Source organism: Manis javanica, chromosome 12 (assembly GCF_040802235.1).
Source record: "Manis javanica isolate MJ-LG chromosome 12, MJ_LKY, whole genome shotgun sequence".
NCBI classification, from domain to species: Eukaryota; Metazoa; Chordata; class Mammalia; order Pholidota; family Manidae; genus Manis; species Manis javanica.
In genome coordinates this window covers 42,795,145-42,817,229 of record NC_133167.1, presented here as the reverse complement: position 1 = coordinate 42,817,229, position 22,085 = coordinate 42,795,145, and the positions used below count along the sequence as shown (strand labels likewise).

The 22,085-nt window shown below is 33.1% G+C and overlaps 1 protein-coding gene across 10 annotated transcripts in view; it reads left to right on the top strand.

Annotated features, from left to right (window-relative positions):
- The window catches only part of GULP1 (GULP PTB domain containing engulfment adaptor 1), a 295,772-nt gene that overhangs the window by 259,084 nt on the left and 14,603 nt on the right, over positions 1 to 22,085 (top strand). For 7 of the 10 annotated variants that reach the window (XM_073218543.1, XM_073218540.1, XM_073218536.1 and 4 more), the window contains 4 exons: positions 3,736 to 3,852; positions 4,048 to 4,128; positions 4,518 to 4,610; positions 18,762 to 18,900. In XM_073218543.1, coding sequence (XP_073074644.1) covers positions 3,736 to 3,852; positions 4,048 to 4,128; positions 4,518 to 4,610; positions 18,762 to 18,900 — 430 coding nt within the window. Of the gene's footprint in view, positions 1 to 3,735; positions 3,853 to 4,047; positions 4,129 to 4,517; positions 4,611 to 16,949; positions 17,187 to 18,761; positions 18,901 to 22,085 lie in introns of all 10 variants that reach the window. The other 3 variants (XM_073218544.1, XM_073218541.1, XM_073218542.1) reach the window with 3 other exon arrangements.

Sequence of the window (22,085 nt, the reverse complement as noted above, 5' to 3'; positions counted from 1 at the left end):
CATTATAGAAATGGAGAACAGATTTATGTTTTCAAGGATTAAGGAAACAGTAAGAGTAGACTGGAAGAGGGTATGGCCATAAGACAGCAAGATGAGAAATTTTTGTGGTGATGGAATTATTCTTGACTATATAAATATCAATATTAATTGGTTGTGATTTGTACCAAAGTTTTGTAATATGTTACCACTGGGGTAAAGTGGATAAAAGGTACACAAGATGTCTCTGTATTGTCTCTTACAACTGCATATAAATCTAAAATTATCCAAATTAAAAGTATACTTAGAAGTAAAACGCTGGAAAATAAAAAAATGGCCTATTTGGGCCAACTGTTTCATCTTATTTCAAGTAAATCTAGGCCAGAGGGATTCAATGCTTTTCCCAGAGTCACAAAGCTACGTAGCAACAGAATCAGAACTGCAAATCCATGATCCTAAATTTTTACATTCTTCCCAGTGTGTTATATTTGTTTCATGACTATGACCTCTCCAGAGTCCCTGGGCTCTTTCTGGGGCCTTCATTTTCATCATTTGTTTTATGTTATATATTCAGTACTTCTGTGAATTTCGAAGAGCTTGCTAGAAATTTAGATGAAGGTCTATCCTGATACACTATAAAACCAGAACTTACTTTATTAGCATCACCCTGTTCTGATATTAAGATTTAATATTTATACAACTTCTACTGTCATCTCATTTAGTTTAAAAAATAAAATTAGATTATGGACAATCATTATGATGTAATTTATTTGATTTCTTTAATAAAAGCAAATGTAGTCACTGCCAGCTTTTTATATATCATTTTGTTATTCTTTATTTTTCTCAATTTTGTTTCCAGCTATTCATAAATATACATTATTTACTGGCTACTGCATGTGATAAAATTTTAATACTAGCCCTGATAAGCAGATGAAAACTTCACCCAACACAAAAGTTTTTTCTTTAATTATGTGAAGTGAAATATAAAATAAGGCAAAATTAAAAACCTGTCTCTTATTTGTTAACTAATTATAAAAAAGGGCTTATGTTTCAAAAGAATCATGCACTATTATTACTAGAAGAAATTGTTACATCTAGTCTTTTCACAAAGTCTGTTTGGGAGCTATTTGTTATATTTTCTTGTTACAGTTCATGTGTGCCTTGTAATAATTTCTTGAAATAAACTTCTAAAACATATTCTTGCTCTTTATAATTCATTACTTAATCAGGGGGAAAATACAGATCTTCTTAGCCTACTCATCCATGAAACTAGGCTAGTATAACTATTTAACAGGGTAGTTCAAATTGAAAACACATTGAGATAGCATAACTCATCCAGTAAGATGACTAAAGTTAAAAAAACTATCAGTAGATTGATGTTGGTGAGGATGAGGAGCAACTAGAACTGTTGTACTGCTGGTGGAATGTAAAATGGTACACTGTGCAAAACAGTTTGGCAGTTTCTTATAATGTTAAATATAAACCTATTTTATGATTTATAAATTCCATTCTAGATATCTAGCCAGATATGAAAACATAAGTCCATAAGATGATTTTACAAGAGTGTTCATAACAGTTATATTTATAGTCAAGAACTGAAAACACCACAAATGTCTTGTCCCTCAATAGGCAAATGGATAAATCAGTTGTGGTATATTCATTAGATGGAATACTAGTCAATATTCCAGCAAATGATACATACAGCATCTGAGAAACTCCAAAGAAGCCAGATATAAAGGAATATATACTCTATGGCCATTTTTATGGATTCAAGGACAAGCACAACTGATTTATGGTACTAGCAATTAGAGCAATGGTTACCCATATGAAATGTGATTTGACTGGAAGTAGGCATAGGAGAACTTTCTGGGATGATAGAAGTATTCTATATTTTTAATTGTTTGTGGTTACATAGATACATACATTTATCAAAACACATCTAATTGTATAATCACGATCTGGGCACTTCATCGTATACAAGTTTTGTCCTCTCCACCCAAAATGTGAGAGATTTAGGCAAGTTATATAACCTCACAGAATTTCAGTTACATATAAATTGTGGGGATAATAATTCTCATCTCACAGAGTCGCTATGAGAATCTATGAGGTAAAGTATGCAGAATATTTACCAAGAAGCTGAATGCTGTCTTAATAAAAAGATATGTCTTATTGTAAAACAAAGGTAGGTTTTTAAAAAGGTATCATAAACAAATAATGAAGTCAAATGTCCTTAATGGTAACTCAACAACATTACTATGTAATTGTTTTTCTGTAGTGTATGCCTTGAGTATTTGAGGATAACACATTGTGTTATTAAGAGGATGCATTGAATCCATAATTTAAAAGGTAGAGGAAAAACAATTTACAAATATGTATTTTTATTATAAAACAAATAAAAGCATGTTACCTAAAGTCTCAATGTTAGAAACAGAAAAAAGTCACTCCTATTCCCACAATTTATCATAACCACTTTTACCGTTTTTAATATTATACATAATCTTGACACCAACACAGCCAAATTGTTTTTCATATAGATTTTTTTTTCGTTAGTTTGAATCAGCAGAAATTTGGTCATCTGGCAATTTCATTTACTTAGTATTCTTCAATATAGCTTTTTCCCCCCCTCCTTTTTATTTGTAAGAGATAGTCCTCATATGTAATTTTAGGCAGATATTTTGCATTTTTTAGTTAACTGGGTTACACACACATTGAACTAATAAAATGACGATATCTTAATTAAATAAGCTTTATTAATAAAGCATATTTTCAATGTAGATTGTTCTTAGTGTACCACAAAGGTTTAGGATTTGCAGTGGATTAGTTAAAACCTGTAATTTGCAGGATTGCATATACTACCAGTTTTTATGTCATCTGGAAGTCATATAACTAAATATGACATACTTGTGGTGCATTAAATCAATGCCTTTATGAATTTTATAATGAAGTAAATTTTTATTTAGTGTTTATGTTGTGCAAGACAGGGTGATATCAGTCAAATTATTAATGGAGAAGGAATGAGCTGGCAGACTTAGTATATCTGTGGTAGTTTCTAGTTGATAGACCAAAGATTGTAGATGTTTATGAGCCCAAATTCAGATGACAGATAAATTTTGTTCAGTCAGCACTGTGTTTTGCAAAAATGATTTACTATCACTTAAAATTGTGAGCTTTCATATAAAAATTCATATTTTTTTACCTCACTTCACATATTTAAAATCTGACGATTCTGGATTCGAACTGCTCATTTCCACAAGCCAACAATTAACCAGAACTCAGTAGCAACTGCTCCATTTAGAGAGGGCAACACTAAAGTTTTCCACAGACACCACCCAGCCAGCTTCATTCAAGTTACCTGCCAGGTTTAACAAGTCCTCCTCACTCGGAAGAGGAAATAAGTAGTAAAGCAACATGACAAACTGCCGTTGGCACTATGCTTTCATTTAATAGGCGCTCAGTAGTTGAGGAAGAGAGGAAAACACTAGGAGGAAAAAAATACTATGATAAAATATGAGAAGTTGGAGAGACCTCTTGCTCCCAAATTCAACAGCAATTCATTTAATTGCCAAACATTTTTTTTTTAATGTTGTACATGGGTAGGCATTAAAGTATGATGTTAGCATAGACTACTTGGCTTATTTACTGCATTTCTACCCCCAGCCATTGCCCTTTAGAAGGACCTCATGTGAATGTTTTTCTTGATTCAAAGAACAGTGACATTATTATTTAACTGCAAATCTACCATGTTTAACTTTCACAAAGGCTGAAGAGATAACTTTAACAATCGGCCAAGCATTTGACCTGGCATACAGGAAATTTCTAGAATCTGGAGGAAAAGATGTTGAAACAAGGAAACAGATTGCAGGACTACAGAAAAGAGTGAGTAAACTAAGCTTTTTGGTTAACATTTATGTGATGTAAGTACAGGGAAACTTGCATATCATCAAACAAATTAGAAGGCCTGCCATTAAATTTCCCCCACACTGATTGGAACTGCTTTCACTGTGTTCCTATAATTTTTCATTCCTGATCCCCTGCACAGTTTTTAACCATTTTATATTGAATTCCCACAAGAACTTAGTGTTCTCATGTGACTTTGCTTCACTTCCTGATGCTTCTCATGGGGATCAGAGCAGCAGAAGCAACAGATGCTGGGTAAGTGGTTTCCCATGCAGATCAGATGCCTTTGTAATTAAATTATACCCTTTCTCCACTCTTCAAAATCAGCATAAGCAAGTTTCATTGTCTTGCGGTTATACTGCAAGATTATACGTAACAGACTGTACAGTGCAACAAGAAAACATAGAGATGAGGTATTAGGAACATGAAATTTGCATACATGTAAAAACATTCTAAATATCTTCCCAATGACATAGAATTCTCTGATATTAACAAGATTTATCAAATAATTTTCTCCCCTGTGCAAATAAAGTACATAAATTCAAAATAATATGAAGTCCTATTCATTAATTTAGCCAATACAATAACCAATATTTTCCAAGAATAAATTTCTGAAGGTTTTTCAATAATGATTTGCTTTTCAGATTCAAGACTTAGAAATAGAAAATATGGAACTTAAAAACAAAGTACAGGATTTGGAAAACCAGTTAAGAATAGCCCAAGTATCAACATCTCCAGTAAGTATATAGAATATGTGCATGTTTTCTTTAGAAATAAGATTTCATGGTGATGAAACATATCTGGATTATCATCTCTGCAATATGTCATAATAATACTCTAGGGTCAATAATTTAAAGCTAAACATGGATAGAGATGAAAGATGCAAATTAAAAAATTAAAATTACCTAGGTAGCTAAGACCAGAATTGTTTCTTCATGTTGCTCTTTTCATTTGTGTTTTCTAGAATAATTCAGCGCTCAATTTAGTCTTTTTTTCTTTATGGTGAATTCTTTCTTTCATTCCTATTGATTACTATCTACTGAGGTTATATTTAATGACCTAAGCCAATATACCCTTGGAGCTCTGAACTTATTATAGAAATTGGACCTTTAACAAGGTGGATTTTGGTTTCATTTATTAGATAGCAAGGATCCAAACTGGCAGTGACACAATTGTATTTTAGACACTAAAATGAGTGGTAACCTCTGCAGACAACACTAAAGTGTTTATAGTTAAATTATTTACTTTTGGTTTACTGTAGATGCAAAATCCTTTTCCCAATACCGTGTTATGATGCTAATATTTTGTGATTTTGGCTAAGGGAACTTTTAGAGGGAGATGATATTTGAAACAACATTTTTCTTAGGCAAAATATATTTAGGAGGTTGTTTTTTTTCATTTTGAATCATCTGTACTAGTGGTATTCTCCATGAAAGTGTATGTTTTATTTCACATTAAAATACTTAATATAACTTAATGGCATGATACTATAAACTGAAATACAATTAATGGAATTTGCAAATCTTTGGAAAGAATTTTTGTTGCAAATTTTCACTTGCACGTCAATTTTGATTCAATCTCTAGGCTAACCCCCTTAGCATATATATATTTTGCCATCTAGTACTAGAATATTTCCCCAGTTCATCACAATGAAGAATTCTTCATGAATTTGGGGTTTAAAATTTGGTGTGCCCTGGAAATGGGTTGAAAAAATCTCTTTCCTCTAAACTCATACTTTTCCATCTTCCACATTGAAGTAATTGGTATTTCCATTGCTTGGCACATAGTTTGGTCTGGTGGCAGGACTGACATGGCCAAGGTGAGAGAGGTTGGGAGTGAGCTTTCTGTGTTACTATGTACCTTTGTTATCCACAGTGAGGTGCTGGCACAACCTCTTCAGGTTCTTGCTATATTATAATATTCCTTCCTGCTTTTCTCTTCACTACCATCATGTTATGATTATCAAAATTATGTTTTTTCTTGCCTTCCCAACCCAAGAAACAGAGCATTAGCTCAAACTCCTTCAACCTTCAGTCTCAAAATTGATCAATACCCTTTTAGGGCATTTTGAAAGTCTCATCATAAGCTAACCTGTAAAACAAACTAGGAGTATAAACAAATGAAGGGAAAGTTATTTTTTCATGAAGTCTTAATAAGGTAGTTTTTCCTGGAATTCATTGAGTATGAGAAGTCACTTTACTTTAGTCTTTGTGTTTACAAAGGACTAAAGGTCCATCACCATTTTGGATGCCAAATTAAGCTTGTTCATTGTGCATCCTCTAACTCCAGAAGGAGAACTAAGGATATCATGTTGAAAAGCAAGGTGGATTTGAGAGGAGCTGGAGAGATGTGGGACATCCTGATAAAACCATGCTCCCCAATTTTATCTCCTGAAAGGAGATTCTGTTCTGGACTAGCAAGAGGGAAACTGAGAAGACGGTAGGTCAGGGCTGGCAGTTGTTTGTGCAGTGGTGATCTCACATGGTTACTAATCCAGCTTCAGAAATGGCAATGGGTGGGCAGAAGAATGCAGAGATGACACTTGCTTCAGTTTCATGGCCCTCTGGCTGAGATAGCCATTATAAGCAGTGAGCATGACAGATGGCATATAAATGAAACACAGACTGTTTGTGAGTATATTCATTTATTCAGCAATTCTCATAGAATCAGTTATAGAAAAACAATAAAATTACTCAAATAGCAGTTATTAAAATGGATTAGCTCTCCTGAAGTTGTCATTTAATAATTTCTATAGGCTTTGTGTTCAACTGAATACTAAAAGTATCTATCTCAATAGATGCTTCAAAGAATGTAACAGGAAGGTTGAATTTAAAAAAGAGAAATCAACTTCTCAAACCACTTTTTTGCATTTCATACACAGGTTGAAAATGTATTGTATCATTGATCCATATGCAGATAACTCAAGTTATAACTGCAATTTACTAATATTCTTTTGCCATAGTAATATTTTTGTATGTTTTCTTTAAATTCTGAAAAATTACTTGTCTAGGAAATTATCAGCTCCTAAAGGCTTATTATATGATCTTTGAAATTGTTGGTACACTGGAGGATGCATATTTTCTGTAAGACAAAAAATAGACATTATCTGACTCAAAGTGAACTTAACACTTGTAAGTTGCTAAGAGATATCTGATTAATTCAAATGGTCTTGAAAATATTATCAGATATTTATTAATGTGTTTCTAAAAAATTTTTGAAGGTGATATGAACATAGTTTGCCTTTCATTTTCAATTTTAGTTTATGTAGCTGTGAAATAAATTAATATAACACTAAGTGCTATATTTATTTCTTATATGTTAAAATTAGCTCCCAATTTTCTGATATTAAAAATAAACTAAAGTAAATAAAATTAAATTCCCTGTAGTTATTTACTAAGTATGAAATGTTGCCATGCTTATAAATGATGAAGGTTTGTTAATGATTCAAACTTTTGAAATTGAATTTGAAAAACACTAAAAATTATAAACAATGATAATAGGTACCTCTTTTTAATAGCTTGCAATGTGTCTGAAGTAAAGCAGATTTATTAAGTTAGAAATGTTTTACATATGTTCTTTCTTATGAAATTTGAGCATTAGTTTTACAAGACACACAACCAGGGCACAAAGCACCTCGTAGAGTGCCACTATGTCTAGAAAAGTTAATGTGCAATAAACACCAAGTGGATTTCTAATTCTAGAAATGACTCTGTAGGTTTTGTTTGTTCATTTGTGGGGTTTTTTGCTTTCAGAAGGCTGAAATATAGAAGCTGCAAAATTGCTACAGTTCTCAGCAGGTTGTTTAAAAGATTAGAGGCAGCACTTAATACATTAACTGAAGAAGTACTGAAATTAATTATGAATCTTATTGTGCATATTGCATCTATATATGCAATATAGGTGGGTTTAGTACATACAATTAATTTGGCATCAGATTTCAGCATGTTATGGCGAGAGGTACCCCCAAGATGGATGATTGTTTACAAATGATCAGCCCAAAACAGATGTCAGTCCTACTGGGAGCCACATTTTCCAAAGTCACACAGAGGTAATTCATTTGCCATATAAAATGCTCCAATTCAGAAGAGGTTCTTAACACTATAATTTGGTTCCCCCAAACAAACATATGAACACAAAAATTTTCTGAAATACCAGGATTTGCTAGTCAGACACAATTTAGCCCACCTGAAGCAATTACTAGTCAAATACGAATAAAAGATTTATCTCTAATCATAACTTTAAAATAGTCTACTTGGGAAGAGGGAGAGAAGAGAAGAAAAGTGGGAATAGAATTTGGGGGGGTGTTGTGGCATTAAAAGTAATGCCAAAAATATAATATAAATTACTGGAATTATCAGTGTGTGATGAAATAGTAGATAAAATAAGTTATGGGAAGCATCAGAAAAGTAAGAAGAAACATTTTTGGTAAAACTTGATTAGATAACTAAATGATCACAAGTCATTTTCCTAGCAAGAGGTCTAAAGTTAAAGTTGAATTTCTGTAACACAGAACAATGGTTAAAAGGAATCAGACCTTCTCATAAGAAATTTCAGTCATACTTAGAGATATGATCTTTTTATTCTATATTAAACCATAGCTTAAAAATGTGAGACACTGTTGAGTAGAATGTTCCAGATGGAAAACCTTTGTACTTTAAGGAGTCACCATGTAGATGAGAAACACAGACACATTTCTCTACTTTCCTTGGAGGCTTTCTAAGGAAAGATTGCTATTTCTTAGATGATGGCCTGCCAACCACATACGTGTTCTATACATCAAATCATGCAAACTGCATGCTTTTAGACTCAAACTTTAATAAAACTGCTCAAGAAATCTAGGAAGTCCTTCCAAGATTTCACTGTGTAAATTTTAGTTTTGTTTTCATTTTTCTTACTCCCACTAAGTCATCACTGGTATTTTGAAATCATATCTTAGTGACATATCTTATGTATTACTTTGCATATCACTTTGATTTTTATTTTCTTACATTTGCCAATTGTGTACATTTGATACAGTTGAGATCTGTTATGGCAGTTTGTGAAATAGTTATTGAACATCTGATTTGGCCATATGTTTTGGTCCCTTGGTGGGGACCAGTATATATAAGAAATTTACATCCCATGGGGAGAAGGAGATGAGTAATAAACCCATAGGTAAATAAATAAATAAATAAATGAAAATTTCAGATCTTATTTATCCTATGAATTAAATAAAGTGTAGCAGAATAGAAGAGAATGGCTGGAAGCTTTTATAGGGACCTGGTCAGGGAAGCACTTTGTAAGAAGGTAGCATTTGAATTGAGACCTGAATGATAAAAGATAACTGATGCAAAAGGCTAAAAATGGTTACAAGGCCTTTGTGCCTGGAGCATAGTGACCAAGAGCCAAAAAATAGTTTGAGATGACTTTGGAGAAAGAATCAAGGGCTAGATTTTATAGGCCTCTGTAGGCCATGATAAAAGTTATGTTGTTTTGTTTTTCTTTCCTAATTTAATTGCAATTACTCAAAGGTTGTAAACAGAGATTTGGAGATCAGCTCACTGCTGTAGGCGCCATTGGTTGTAAAGAGGCCAAAATGAGGTCCCATAAACAGCCCAGGAGGCTATTTCAGTAATCTAGGAGAGGGAGAAGAATAAATTGGTCTGGAATTATCAGTTTAGATGGTACATATGGCTCAATACATTTTGGAAGTAGAGCTTGAAGGATGTACTGATGGATTGTTTGAGGGCTGTACAATAAAAGAGGCATCAGGATTGCCCCTAAGGGTTTTATCCTGAGCACCCAGGTGGTGGTACCATTTTCCAAAATAGACATGACTTTGGGAGATGAATGATGAAGAATCAGTATTTCACTTTTGCTCAAGTTACTTCTACTTCCTGGACAGCAACTGGAGATGTTTATTAAATGGTTAGATGCACAAATCATTTAGATATACAAATCTGGGCTCATGATATAAAACTTGAATGACAAAAGTTTGTACTTTTCCTATCATCATTTGGATTAATGTTTATTGTTTTAGTTAATATGCCCAGTATAAATTTGCCCAATGAGAGCTTTTAGAGTAGTTTAGTTTTATTCAAGGAAAACAAAATAGGAGACTTTTTGGGCTCATATTAAAATTAAAGACATTCCCAACTACAAAAAATGTATGTCTTTAATATATATCCCAAACCCTTTTTTACTGCAAACCAGTTCCTCATATGCATGATGAAGGAACTTATTTTTAGTTTTCTCATGCATATACTGACATGCTATTTTTTTAAGTTGTTCTTAACAAACAATGCTCACATGTTTCCTAAATACCAGTGGAATGGTTCAATCATGAATTCCTTTTTTGGCAAATGAAGCAGACTTTGATAGTACACATATTACATACATCTGCATCACACGAAAATTGTGGAAATCTTTTCACTGGTTTTAGAAATTGGGTCCTTATTTTATAGTGATTGAAACATACTGAGAAATTTCCGTTACTTGACTGTGCTCTTTGCTTTTTTTGCTGTGTTCTAGTGGTTTGGCAATAGATTAGAGGTTAGGTTTTTCACCATTTGGTACTAATTATCTGGGAACAATCTGATTTCCATTTATTATATTCACATGGCAGTGTTGCCTGTATTTATATCAGAAAAAAAGGGTTTATTCTGCCCTCCTAGCCTCATGAATGCCTCCAGAAGATTGTCCCATTATAAGATGTGGGCATAACAGGTTAAATAAAGTTGTTCCTTTGATTCTTGTGTCTGGATACTTACATATTACTTTTCCGGCAATAGAAGATTTAACCAAATCAGACAATTGCCAGGAAGTTAAATGAATAAAATTATAGTCCTAAGAAATATTGGATTGCTGAGTAAATGTCTCCCTTTCAATTAAACCAAGTGTTACTGGATAAAATTCTACCTTTACATAATCAACTGTGTAGCCACTGATTAGACTTGATAGGACAATTATAACCTAAAATGTGTATTTCATTGAACGAAGCTCAACTACTATTGAAGTCAAGATGGGCAAGAGCAGACTGTGCAAACTCTCAAGTACGCAAGTCAAATATGAATCAATAAACAAAGGCATAAATTTTAAACATGAACATTGATTCAAGAACATTTCTTGCCAACATAAAATGATAGGCAATCCACAACTTCACTTTCATTATTGATACTTTAAACAAAAGATCATTCTAAAGAGATATTTTCTGCCTAATGTGAAGAAAAATATATTCCATTCCATTTCTGACTATGAGTACCTGATCAAGTCATTTAATTTCTCTTTGTCCCAGTTTTCTTCTTTGGGATACGTAGACAATCAGGCCCATTTAACTTGTAAGATTCTTGTAAGAACATATAAGATAATACATCTTATAATGAAGAGACCAATATAACCAAACTATGGATCTAGAAATATGAAAAAATATATTCATGATGCTATAATTTCCAAATTCTAGAAGTTGTTACTTTTAAAGTTTATTTTAAAAGTGACGTTAAAATGTGCCATAACAGTGAACTTTAAAAGTACTAATCAGAATGGTAATATAGGATTTGCTAAGCACTTTACATTACCATTATATTTCCCTATCTATAGTGTTACTTATAATATACCATTTTTTAACTAGAAAAATGTAATTTGACATCTTTATTTAAAATATAAATTTAAATAATTTACTTTTTTTACATATATATATATTTTTTATTAAGGTATCATTGATATACAATCTTATGAAGGTTTCACATGAGCAATGTTGCGGATACTACATTCTCCCATATTATCAAGTCCCACCCCTCCACCCCATTGCAGTCATTGTCCATCAGCCTAGTAAGAGGCTATAGAGTCACTCCTTGTCTTCTCTGTGCTATTCTGCCTTCCCTCTGTGCCCCGTACATTATGCGTGCTGATCATAATACCTCTTAATCCCCTCCTCCCTCCCAATCTGCCCTCCCAACCCCCTTTCCCTTAGGTAACTGCTAGTCCCTTCTTGGAGTCTGTGAGTCCGCTGCTGTTTGTTCCTTCAGTTTTCCTTTGTTCTTATACTCCACAGATGAGTGAAATCATTTGGTACTTGTCTTTCTCTGCCTGCCTTATTTCACTGAGCATAATACCCTCTAGCTCCATCCATGTTGTTGCAAATGGTAGGATTTGTTTTCTTCTTATGGCTGAATAATATTCCATTGTGTATATGTACCACATCTTCTTTATCCATTCATCTACTGATGGACATTTAAGTTGCTTCCATATCTTGGCTATTGTAAATAGTGCTGTGATAAACATAGGGGTGCATATGTCTTTTTGAATCTGTGATCTTGTTTTCTTCCAGTAAATTCCTATGAGTGGAATTCCTGGGCCAAATGGTATTTTTATTCTTAGGTTTTGAGGAACCTGCATACTGCTTTCCACAAAGGTTGAACTAATATACATTCCCATCAGCACTGTAGCAGGGTTCCCGTTTCTCCACATCCTTACCAGCATTTGTTGTTGTTTATCTTTTGGATGTTGGCCATCCTAACTAGTATGAGGTGATATTTCATTGTGGTTTTTATTTGCATTTCTCTGATGACAAGCGATGTGGGCATCTTTTCATGTGCCTTTTAGCCATCTGAATTTCTTCTTTCAACAAGTGTCTGTTCAGATCCTCCACCCATTTTTTAATCTGGTTATTTGCTTTTAGGGTGTTGAGGCATGTGAGTTCTTTATATAATTTGGGTGTTAAACCCTTGTCAGATATGTCATTTACAAATATATTTTCCCATACTGTAGGATGCCTTTTTGTTTTGCTGATGGTGTCCTTTGCTCTACAGAAGCTTTAGTTTGATGTAGTCCTATTTGTTCATTTTTGCTTTTGTTTCCCTTGCCCAAGGAGATGTGTTCAGGAAAAAGTTGCTCATGTTTAAATTCAAGAGATTTTTGCCTATATTTTCTCCTAGGAGTTTTATGGTTTCATGACTTACATTCAGGTCTTTGATCCATTTTGAGCTTACTTTTATGTATGGGATTAAACAATAATCCAGTTTCATTCTCTTACATGTAGCTGTCCAGTTTTGCCAATACCAGTAGTTGAAGAGACTGTCATTTCCTCATTGTATATCAATGGCTCCTTTATCATATATTAATTAGCCATATATGTGTGGGTTTTTATCCAGACTCTCTATTCTATTCCATAGGTCTATAGGTCTGTTCTGTGCCAGTACCAAATTATCTTGATTACTATGGCTTTGTAGTAGAGCTTGTTGTTGGGGAACATAATCCTCCCAAGAATTAATTTTTTAAATTTATTTCTAAGTATGATTTTGAACCTCTAATATTACACTAATTATGATAAATCATACGTTAATCTTAAAGTTGTTTATTTTACATTTTAAAGAGTCTTTGGAGATATATATTGCCAAAGCAACAGCATAAAATGTAATTCTGGTATCATTCTAACATTTCTTTAGATATTACCACAGAACTGTTTCATCTTTAATGCAGCTTTTTCTTATTGTTTAAGTATATTCAATATTTACTCACAGGATTCAAACCTTTTTGTGACATTTCATCATTGTCATATTTAGGCAAAGCTTAAGGCCGAAAGACTCAGCATGCCCTAAATGCACCAAGCTACTACTTACTGAAAGAAAGAGCTACAAAACTACAACAACACTCATTATTAATATGTCTTAGTAAACTAGCAACTTTTTCATAATTAATATGTAGTCATTCAGCATAGAGTTTCTCATTCCTTTTAGTGTAAAATCCTGTGCATCCTCTGAAAGACCAAAACCCTTGGAATTATAAGCATACAAGGATTAAACAGTGATGCCATGAACTTCTGTAGTAAAATCCAAAGATTTTGGTTTTCAACCATCTGTCAAAATACTGACAAAGGTTCAAAATTAAAATATTTAATGCTTTTCATCTAAACTATGTATTTACTTTCTTAGAACAGTAACTCCTGTCAACCAATTAAAAATGGGAGCTTAAAAAATAACTAGATCTTGAACCCTTTAATTTGGAGACACCACTCAGAATATTTATCTAGTGCCAAGAATTTCATTGTATGCCAATTAGATGCTATATTCACATGTTCCTGTCCCTTTTTAATAGGCCCAACAGTTTAGTGCAGAATCAGACACTATCAAAATATACCCACTTAAGTATGCCCGGCTTAGACTTCATTCTTAATAAAGAATGAGATGTAACATCTAATTTCTTGGCTTGAATCATTTCTAAGTAAGGAATCACAAAGTCAAATGTCAACAGAGTCCCGGCTATGATATAAGTGTGTGGAATGGCATGTGGTGGTGGTGATGAACTGGAGAGCGTACCCCAAATTTAAAAGGCACAGCAGTTAATGTCATTCAGTTATTTTCATGCAAGTTTGTGGGCCCACTTTCTAGGTTTTCTAACTTTCCAAGAAAATCTCTCAATGGTAATGCAATCTCTCCTAACTTACCTTCAAGCAACTGATTAAATGTTTAACAAGAACTGTGTAACCAAAACAAAAAATGCCAGTTGACAAATCTAGATTACTGATGACTGAAGGAAACCTGTAATAGTTACAGTGTAAGAATCTTAAACTCTAGATACCAAAACTAGTTATACATCCTAACTGGGGTATTTAAATTCTTGATTGTTTTCATGTTATATGTCATTTTATATACATCCTTAATTTGTAATAAGTATACTTTCTTAGAGGAAGGAGAATGCAAAATATTAACACCTTCATAAATTACTAAAGCACTTTAAATTTACATTATTTTGGACTTCAGTTTGCTATGAAGCACCTAGTAAAGATTTTTTGGCCAATGTGAGTCATAAAATAATGTAGAATACTCTCATTTAAGTTATCAGCCAGACGATTCTAAGGACACTTAATATATTATGTTTTACTCAGTACAGACAACCTTATCAATTTACTGTTGATGTTAGAAATTTCTCTAGTATAAATTAGACAATACATATTAACAGTTCACTGTATATCCAGTACTGTAATGTGTTGGAGACTTTAGAAATACAAATTTTGTTCACAAATATTTCATGGTTTTCACCTATAATTAAGTAAAAGGTGGCTACCAATCACAAAATTATATAGCAAACTATGTAGACCATAAAATAGATTTCAAAATTATATGCATACATGTATACATACCTACAGATAGATTACTGAGGAGAGCTGTAGGGAAAGTCATAATTATGTAACTGTATATGCATATTAAAGAAGTGATAAATTATATGACTCAGACCACTAGAGATTCTGCTTCCTCACTGAACACTTCCTTTGACTTGCATCTCACTTCACACTGCCTCATTTTCCCTTGTGCTTCCAGATATATAAGAAGAGGCAGCTCCTAGCTTAAAGACTTCCTTCAAACTTAATGGTTCTTCTAACTGCAATTTTAGTTACGACCTTTTACTATGGGTTTATCAAAAGCCAGATTTGTTTTGGCTGTCTCAAAGTCCTGTTAGTGTTGAAAATCTCTGAGGTGTGACTTGTAGCTGAGAAGACGGGCTCCAGGCCAAATCTTACCAGGCTCTTACCAAGCAATTATAAAGGCTTCACCTGGAAGGTCTCATGGGAGAAGTCTGCCCTTCCCATACCAGAGTTGTGCCCAGTATGGAGGAGCTGCAGTCAGCGACTCAACCCCCATGCCAGCCATGTTCCTGTGCATAGCTGCATTCCTAGCCCAAGTGCCTCCATTCAGGGGCCTCCTTATTGCAGGCCCAGGGCCAAGGCCTCCCTTAAATGCCTCTGTCCAGACCAGCTTACGGGGGCTTTAAAGAGACTTTACTGTGATTCAGTATTCAGTACTTTTCTAGCCCCAGCTCTTTCCCCTTTCCTTCCCCTGGCCTGCCCCATTCTTCCACCTAAAACAAAAAGCCAACAGGAGACTTTTGTTCAGGGATCTCTCAGCAGAGAGACAACACTCTGCTGCTGCCTTTTTTTTTTAATTATTAAATGAGGTGTAATTGACATTTAACATTATATTAGTTTCAGATGTACAACATCCTAGTCTGATAACTGTACCCTGCAAAATGGCCACAGCACGTCCAGTTTCCCCATGTCACCATATAAAGTTACATAATATGCAGTACAGTGTTATCAACAGCAGTCACCACTCACTCTGCTTCTACGCTGACACTTCTGACCCTTGTCCTGTGTCTGGAGAAAAATTGCCATTGATGGAGCCACCACATTCTTTCTGGCCTCTGGCTTATACTATTGCAATAAGTGAATGAAGGCTTAATTATTATTTTCATTTTTGATGTTTTAGTGGGCCACTCTGACATCTGGGAGCTCAGCTCTCTCCAGCTTAGTTCTTGACAGTAGTTTTCCATACTGTAATGGAAATAGCTTTTTAAAGTCATCCAAAAACTGATGATCAGATATAATACAGTGACTACCAGCTTATCTTATTATTTATTATCTCTATGATTTATTTAAGATGCTTGAAAACTCTCTTGGCCCATCCCTGAAAGTCTTTCTGTTTGGAATTCACTACCTATAGTAAAGGCATGATGATTGGTGTCAGATTATTTTGAATTTAGGCTCTGCTTCTTCTATCATCTAAGAAAAAGTCACAAAGAATCTGTGGGCCTTAATTCCCATACCTTTATAATGAGAACATAACATTACTAATACTTCAAAAGAATGCTTAAGGATTAAATCTAAAATGATTGCTGTGAACCTTTCGAAGAATTCCATAAAATCACTGCTTTTTACTAGACTTCATTCCTTTTTCAGTGAGTGCTTTTTTCCTATTATTATCCTTTCTTTTCCCATCTCATTACACAGAGGCTCTCTCCAAAATAAATCTTTAGATTCATTTTCTTCTCTACTGTCTTCCTCTCAAGTCCTAATGAATGCAGTATTTTACTTAAATATATAAAAATGTAGTAGTCAGTGAAAAATCGTCAAATTAAACAATCCAAAACCTAAGGACTTTCAGAATAGGAAGATGTATTCCAACTATTTCTTTTAATTTTACTAGAGTTATACATTTCTTTTTCACAAAACATCATTTTACAAATACATTTTCATATATACTTTAGCCTTTTCCTCCACGTCTTCTTTCTTCTCCTTAGTTGACTTCTCTGTCATCCCTTTACAGCTGCGGCACAAAATGTCTGATCACGAGCACCACGGGTTTCAGAGATGCTCATCCCCTTTCTGGCTCAGTGGTGAGGATTCATCTCCTTGTCTAGATTTTTCTTCTATGAATGGCCCTCCCATCAATCCCCCTGATTCTGGGCTCTCATTGAGAATGTTAATACCACCACCTTCTAAATGTGGCTTTTCCAAGCCAATCAGTGAGAGCAGCATCCCAAGACCTCACATAATTTGCTCTGTTGTTGTTATCTCACTTATTTTTTAATTCTAACAAAATGTGCCATTTATATAGTAAAGAAAAAAATCAGGTATGTCTTAAATTAGTGTGAGACTTGGTGTGTCACTTTTGCTTTCTGTGGTTATCTGATACCTGAGAGTTTTAAGTAGATAGTGGTGATGGTTTACAAATCCACAGAAAGATGTAATTCAAGGGACCCTTAGATATGGTAGTTGGAGAATTAGGTCAGTGGTGATACTGGTAAAAGTTTCAGTAGAGTCCAGTGCAAAAGAGTGAAGTTTATAGATTGATAGATGAGTTGAGGATGGAATGAAGTAAAAGGGTGGGAGCTGTTGTACCTCCTCAGGGAGCTTAGCCTTGAAGAGGAGAAAGAGATGAGAGGCTAGAGGAGTAAAGAGTGACAGAATAAAGGTATTTTGGGTCGGTTTGTTTTGTTTTTAACAACCGTCAAGATTTTGAGTATCTTTATATCCTGAGAAAGAGGAGTTAGATGGAAGCCAGGAGAGACAGAGGGTGGGGGATTAGGAGAACACTATTCCTGAGTAGGAGGGAGGAGCTGAGGGATGAAGTTGCCTGGAAGTCTTTGAATGGTATTTATGACTGACACAATCACACAAGTTGTTAAAGAAAGGAAGAGAGTGATTTTTCTGCATGAAAAAATATACTGCAGTCATGTTAACTGAAGAGCAAATCTATCACAATCAGCCTTATTTTCCATGACTGTCATCATCTGTCAATCAGAAAAATGTATGTATTCTGAGAACTCTAATTTTATATGAACCCCTCTATGCAATCTCTGTTCATGATCTTACAGAAAAACCAAATTTTTCCTCACTAATCCTCTCCAAATGGGAATTCTCTTTCTTTCATAGTCTGTGTGTGTGTTTACTTTTTTTTTTTTGCCCTGTATGACCATCAAAGTGATAATTATTTTATTTTTACGTCACATTCTGGCCCAGACTGGCCCAGATAGCTTAATGATTTCGGTAGTGTATGAATTTATTTTACAGCATGGCTATTTGTTGTAGAGAACATGAAATCTTAGCTAGGAATAAAAGATTGCAATGAATATAATAGTTGGCTGTCACTATTGTTATACATACAAATTAAACCCTTTGAAATTTTAAAGAATTGTCAGTTGTATTTGAATGGCTATATTTAAGAAGGTACATCACTTATGTTCAGTTATTTCTGTTTATCTTATGCAAAATATATATACTGAAATCATGTTTTTACATAGTTTCTGACATTTTCAATTATTTGATACATAAGGTAATTGTTTCTAGTTATACAAAAAATCCAATGTGTCTTTTTATATATAAAGAATAGTATTGTCACCATTTTTGCTATCATCTTTGAGAACATTTTGCACAAATTTTTTGTTGCTTTTTTGCCAATGAGCATTTAATATAATGGGTTGAAATTGCCATATGAAATTTTTGATTCACAAAATGCCAAGTTCATACGACTTATCTGAATTTGTTGTTGTTTACATATGTTTTATATGTATATGAAATATTTAACATAATGTATCTACATAAAATACTTTCCTAATTCATATTATCTTCATTGCAGGCAGAGAGTGTGACACTTAAGTCACCCTCCACTGACATCTTTGATATGATTCCATTTTCTCCGGTATCACACCAGTCTTTGATACCTACTCGCAATGGCACACAGCCACCCCCAGTACCAAGTAGATCTACTGAAATTAGTAAGTTCTTTAAACAAGTCAATATTCTGTGCTTTATTTTTGTAAATATTAAATATTTTGGTTAACTTCATGGGAAATTATGTATCTTAACAAGTTCCCTAAATTTTTTCTTTCTCAAGTATTGTGTTTATTTATATGTGCCAAAATCAATTAATTATACTTTACTGTGTAATTCAGAATATACTACCAAAGACATCACTGTTTATATTTGAAACTATTTTATTAAAAATAATATTTTGGTAAAGGGTTACTTATTTCATAATACAAGGCACTTAATTATATTTTATTGTGTTTCGAGTTGTATCTTTTATGTATATATTTAATGATTATAAATAACTGATGGTAATTATTTTCATTATTTATAATATATTTAGTAGAACTTAGTTTAATTTCTTTGTTATTCTTAAAGAAATATATGAACCTATGAATTCCATGATTTATTCCTAAACCCTATAGGAACGTTCTTTTTTTGATATCCAAAATACTACCAATATGTTGCTTTTCTGATTACTTTCTATGTATTTGGGAGGAACATAAAAGTCTCTTTTTCATGCATTAGAAAGTATCCAACAGATGCTCATTTTTAATGTTTTGATTGTATTTTGATGTTCTCCCTGTCACAGAAACTGAAAAAATGATTTTCAATGACCATGATCTGTCATATGTCCAAAGAGAGATTGAATTAAAGAGAATTTTACATATTATGCTTTATTGCATCTCCTTTGATTCACATTAAAACATTTTCAATATAACTGAAGTTTCAGCTTAGTGCTTGAAAGTATATCAAAGCCTATAGTTTATTTCTTTCTCTGTGTGGAATTTAACAAAATACAATGTTCATGTTAAGTGTTCAATAAATTTTAGAGGACTAATTTGTAAAAACAAAGTAATAACTAAGAACTTACCAGTTTACAGAAATATTTCAATACTTTACATAAACGAAAATATACTAAAGTTCTTCCAAATATATTTTGTGCCAGTTCAAAATATTCTTTTCAGGGAAATAATTCATTACATACATATCACAGTGTGTTTTTAGAAAATATTGCCAATACCCTGATATCATAATGGGATATCCATTTTTGCCTTTATGAGTGTCCCACATCTCTTCCTTTACCTGTTTTTTACTTCCTTGGACTTCATAGTGATGAAGTGTTTTACTCATTCATTTAATTAGTCCAATGAACGTTTGTTTAACATACACTAGATTAGACTTGGGTTACAAGTTGGAATTTTAAATATAAATCAACAATGTATCTTCAATGGAAGGTTTTAATCCAAGTTGAAATATAAATTGAGAAGAGTGCATAGATTTGAAGATATTGAGAAGGAATAATCTATCAGGATAGTGACTGAGAATTCAAAATCAATTATGACTCAGGATTTCTTATTTTTTTTAATTAGAGCAAATTCTTTCTTTTTATACAGATTAAAATAAATTTTATATTGAGATATATATCATAAAATGCACAAATCATAGTGTACAGCTTGATGAATTTTTACATGTGTATATACTCCTGTAACCATTGCCCAGATTAAGATATCAGGATTTTAGAACAAATGTTAACAAGGAAAACTAGAGGTATAGAAGGGGGAGAAATGAGTCCTGCTTTATTTATTGATAAGTCTGAAATGCCTGTGGGGAATCTAAGCAGAGATGGTCAAATGGTTTTAAGATATTTTTTAATGAAAAACTGAAGTAACACCTTGATATTTTTTTCCATGTCTACTGATCTTGAGTGCCAAAGTTCAGTAAATATAGCAGTATATTAATAGATGATAGATAGGTAAGTAAGTAGGTAAGTAGGTAGATAAATAGATAAATATGACATAGTGGTAACCAAGACTCTATCTATCTATCTATCTATCTATCTATCTATCTATCTATCTATCTATCTATCATCTATCATCCATCTATCTAGATCTACCTGTCATCTTTCTATACTGACAATTTAAGGACAAATTCTTCATCTCAATTTTAATTATAAAATTATCTAAAAGTCTAGTCCAATGGAGTTTTAGTAATAGGAATTTTTCTTTAAATGAAATCTTAAAGGTATTCATTCATTTATTTTCATTAGCTACTAAATATATAAAATCAGAAACTACAAGATTGTCTCCTTAGTTTCTCTCCTTACTTCCTTGAGAACCTTAGTGTTCTCCAGAACATATTTTTAATTTTTGAATATGTATCAGACTTTAATTAATTCAGTTAATATTACTTTCCTTGATTGACTATAAATTCTATGAGGGAAGGAACTTGGTATTTTCTTTACTACTTTAACCCATTGCCTAGCAAAAAGCATAGTAATAATATGTTCTGTAAGTATTTAGAGGATAGAGAAAAGAATGAGTGAGCAAACTATCACCTATTCTGTTTTATTCTTTTACTCCTGTATTAGATTTTAATAATTTTGATGTTACTAGTTACATAGCATGGCAATTGAACTCGACTTTTGTTATGCGTTTTAGTCCTATCTGAGCTAACCAAAATATGCCAAAGAACTCTGTAATGTTTATTAATTTACAAGGTATTCATATCTTTACTTATGTGAAGCAAATGTAAAGTAATAGATTTTTAACTTGTGCAGGAGTCACTAACCCTTGAGAATACCATAAAGTTTTAAGAAACTTCATCACAGAAAAACATAACATTCCCACTCATACAAAATGTCTTACTGAGTTTCAGGAATGCCTAGGACCCCTATAAGCCCATCTGAAATTTCTAGTGATTTTGAGTCCCAACCTCAGAAAATCTGTGTAATGAAAATCTCTATCCTTCCTAAGTAGCTCTCCTTCCTCTTCATGAATTCATTCCTTTTGACAAACTTCTACCATATGTAAAGCATTTTTCAAAGTCCTTGTGGTACGGTGGTAACCAAGATACCCCTTCAAACAAAAGTTCCTTTATTCTCTAAGTTCTGGCCTAAAAGCATCAGATGGAGGGAAATAAATAGCAACATCATTATACTAAACAGTTATATGTAAGATGATGATAAATTCCCATTCGCTTAGGACAGTCCTGACTTACAGCTTGTCCCACTATAAGTACTGGTAGCATTCCTTTCACTCTTTAAAAGTGTCTTTATTGAATGATAACTGACATGAATTTTTTTTTCATACAATACATACCAGCACCTGGAACTTTAAGTATTTTATAATTATTAGCTTTATAATACATGAAT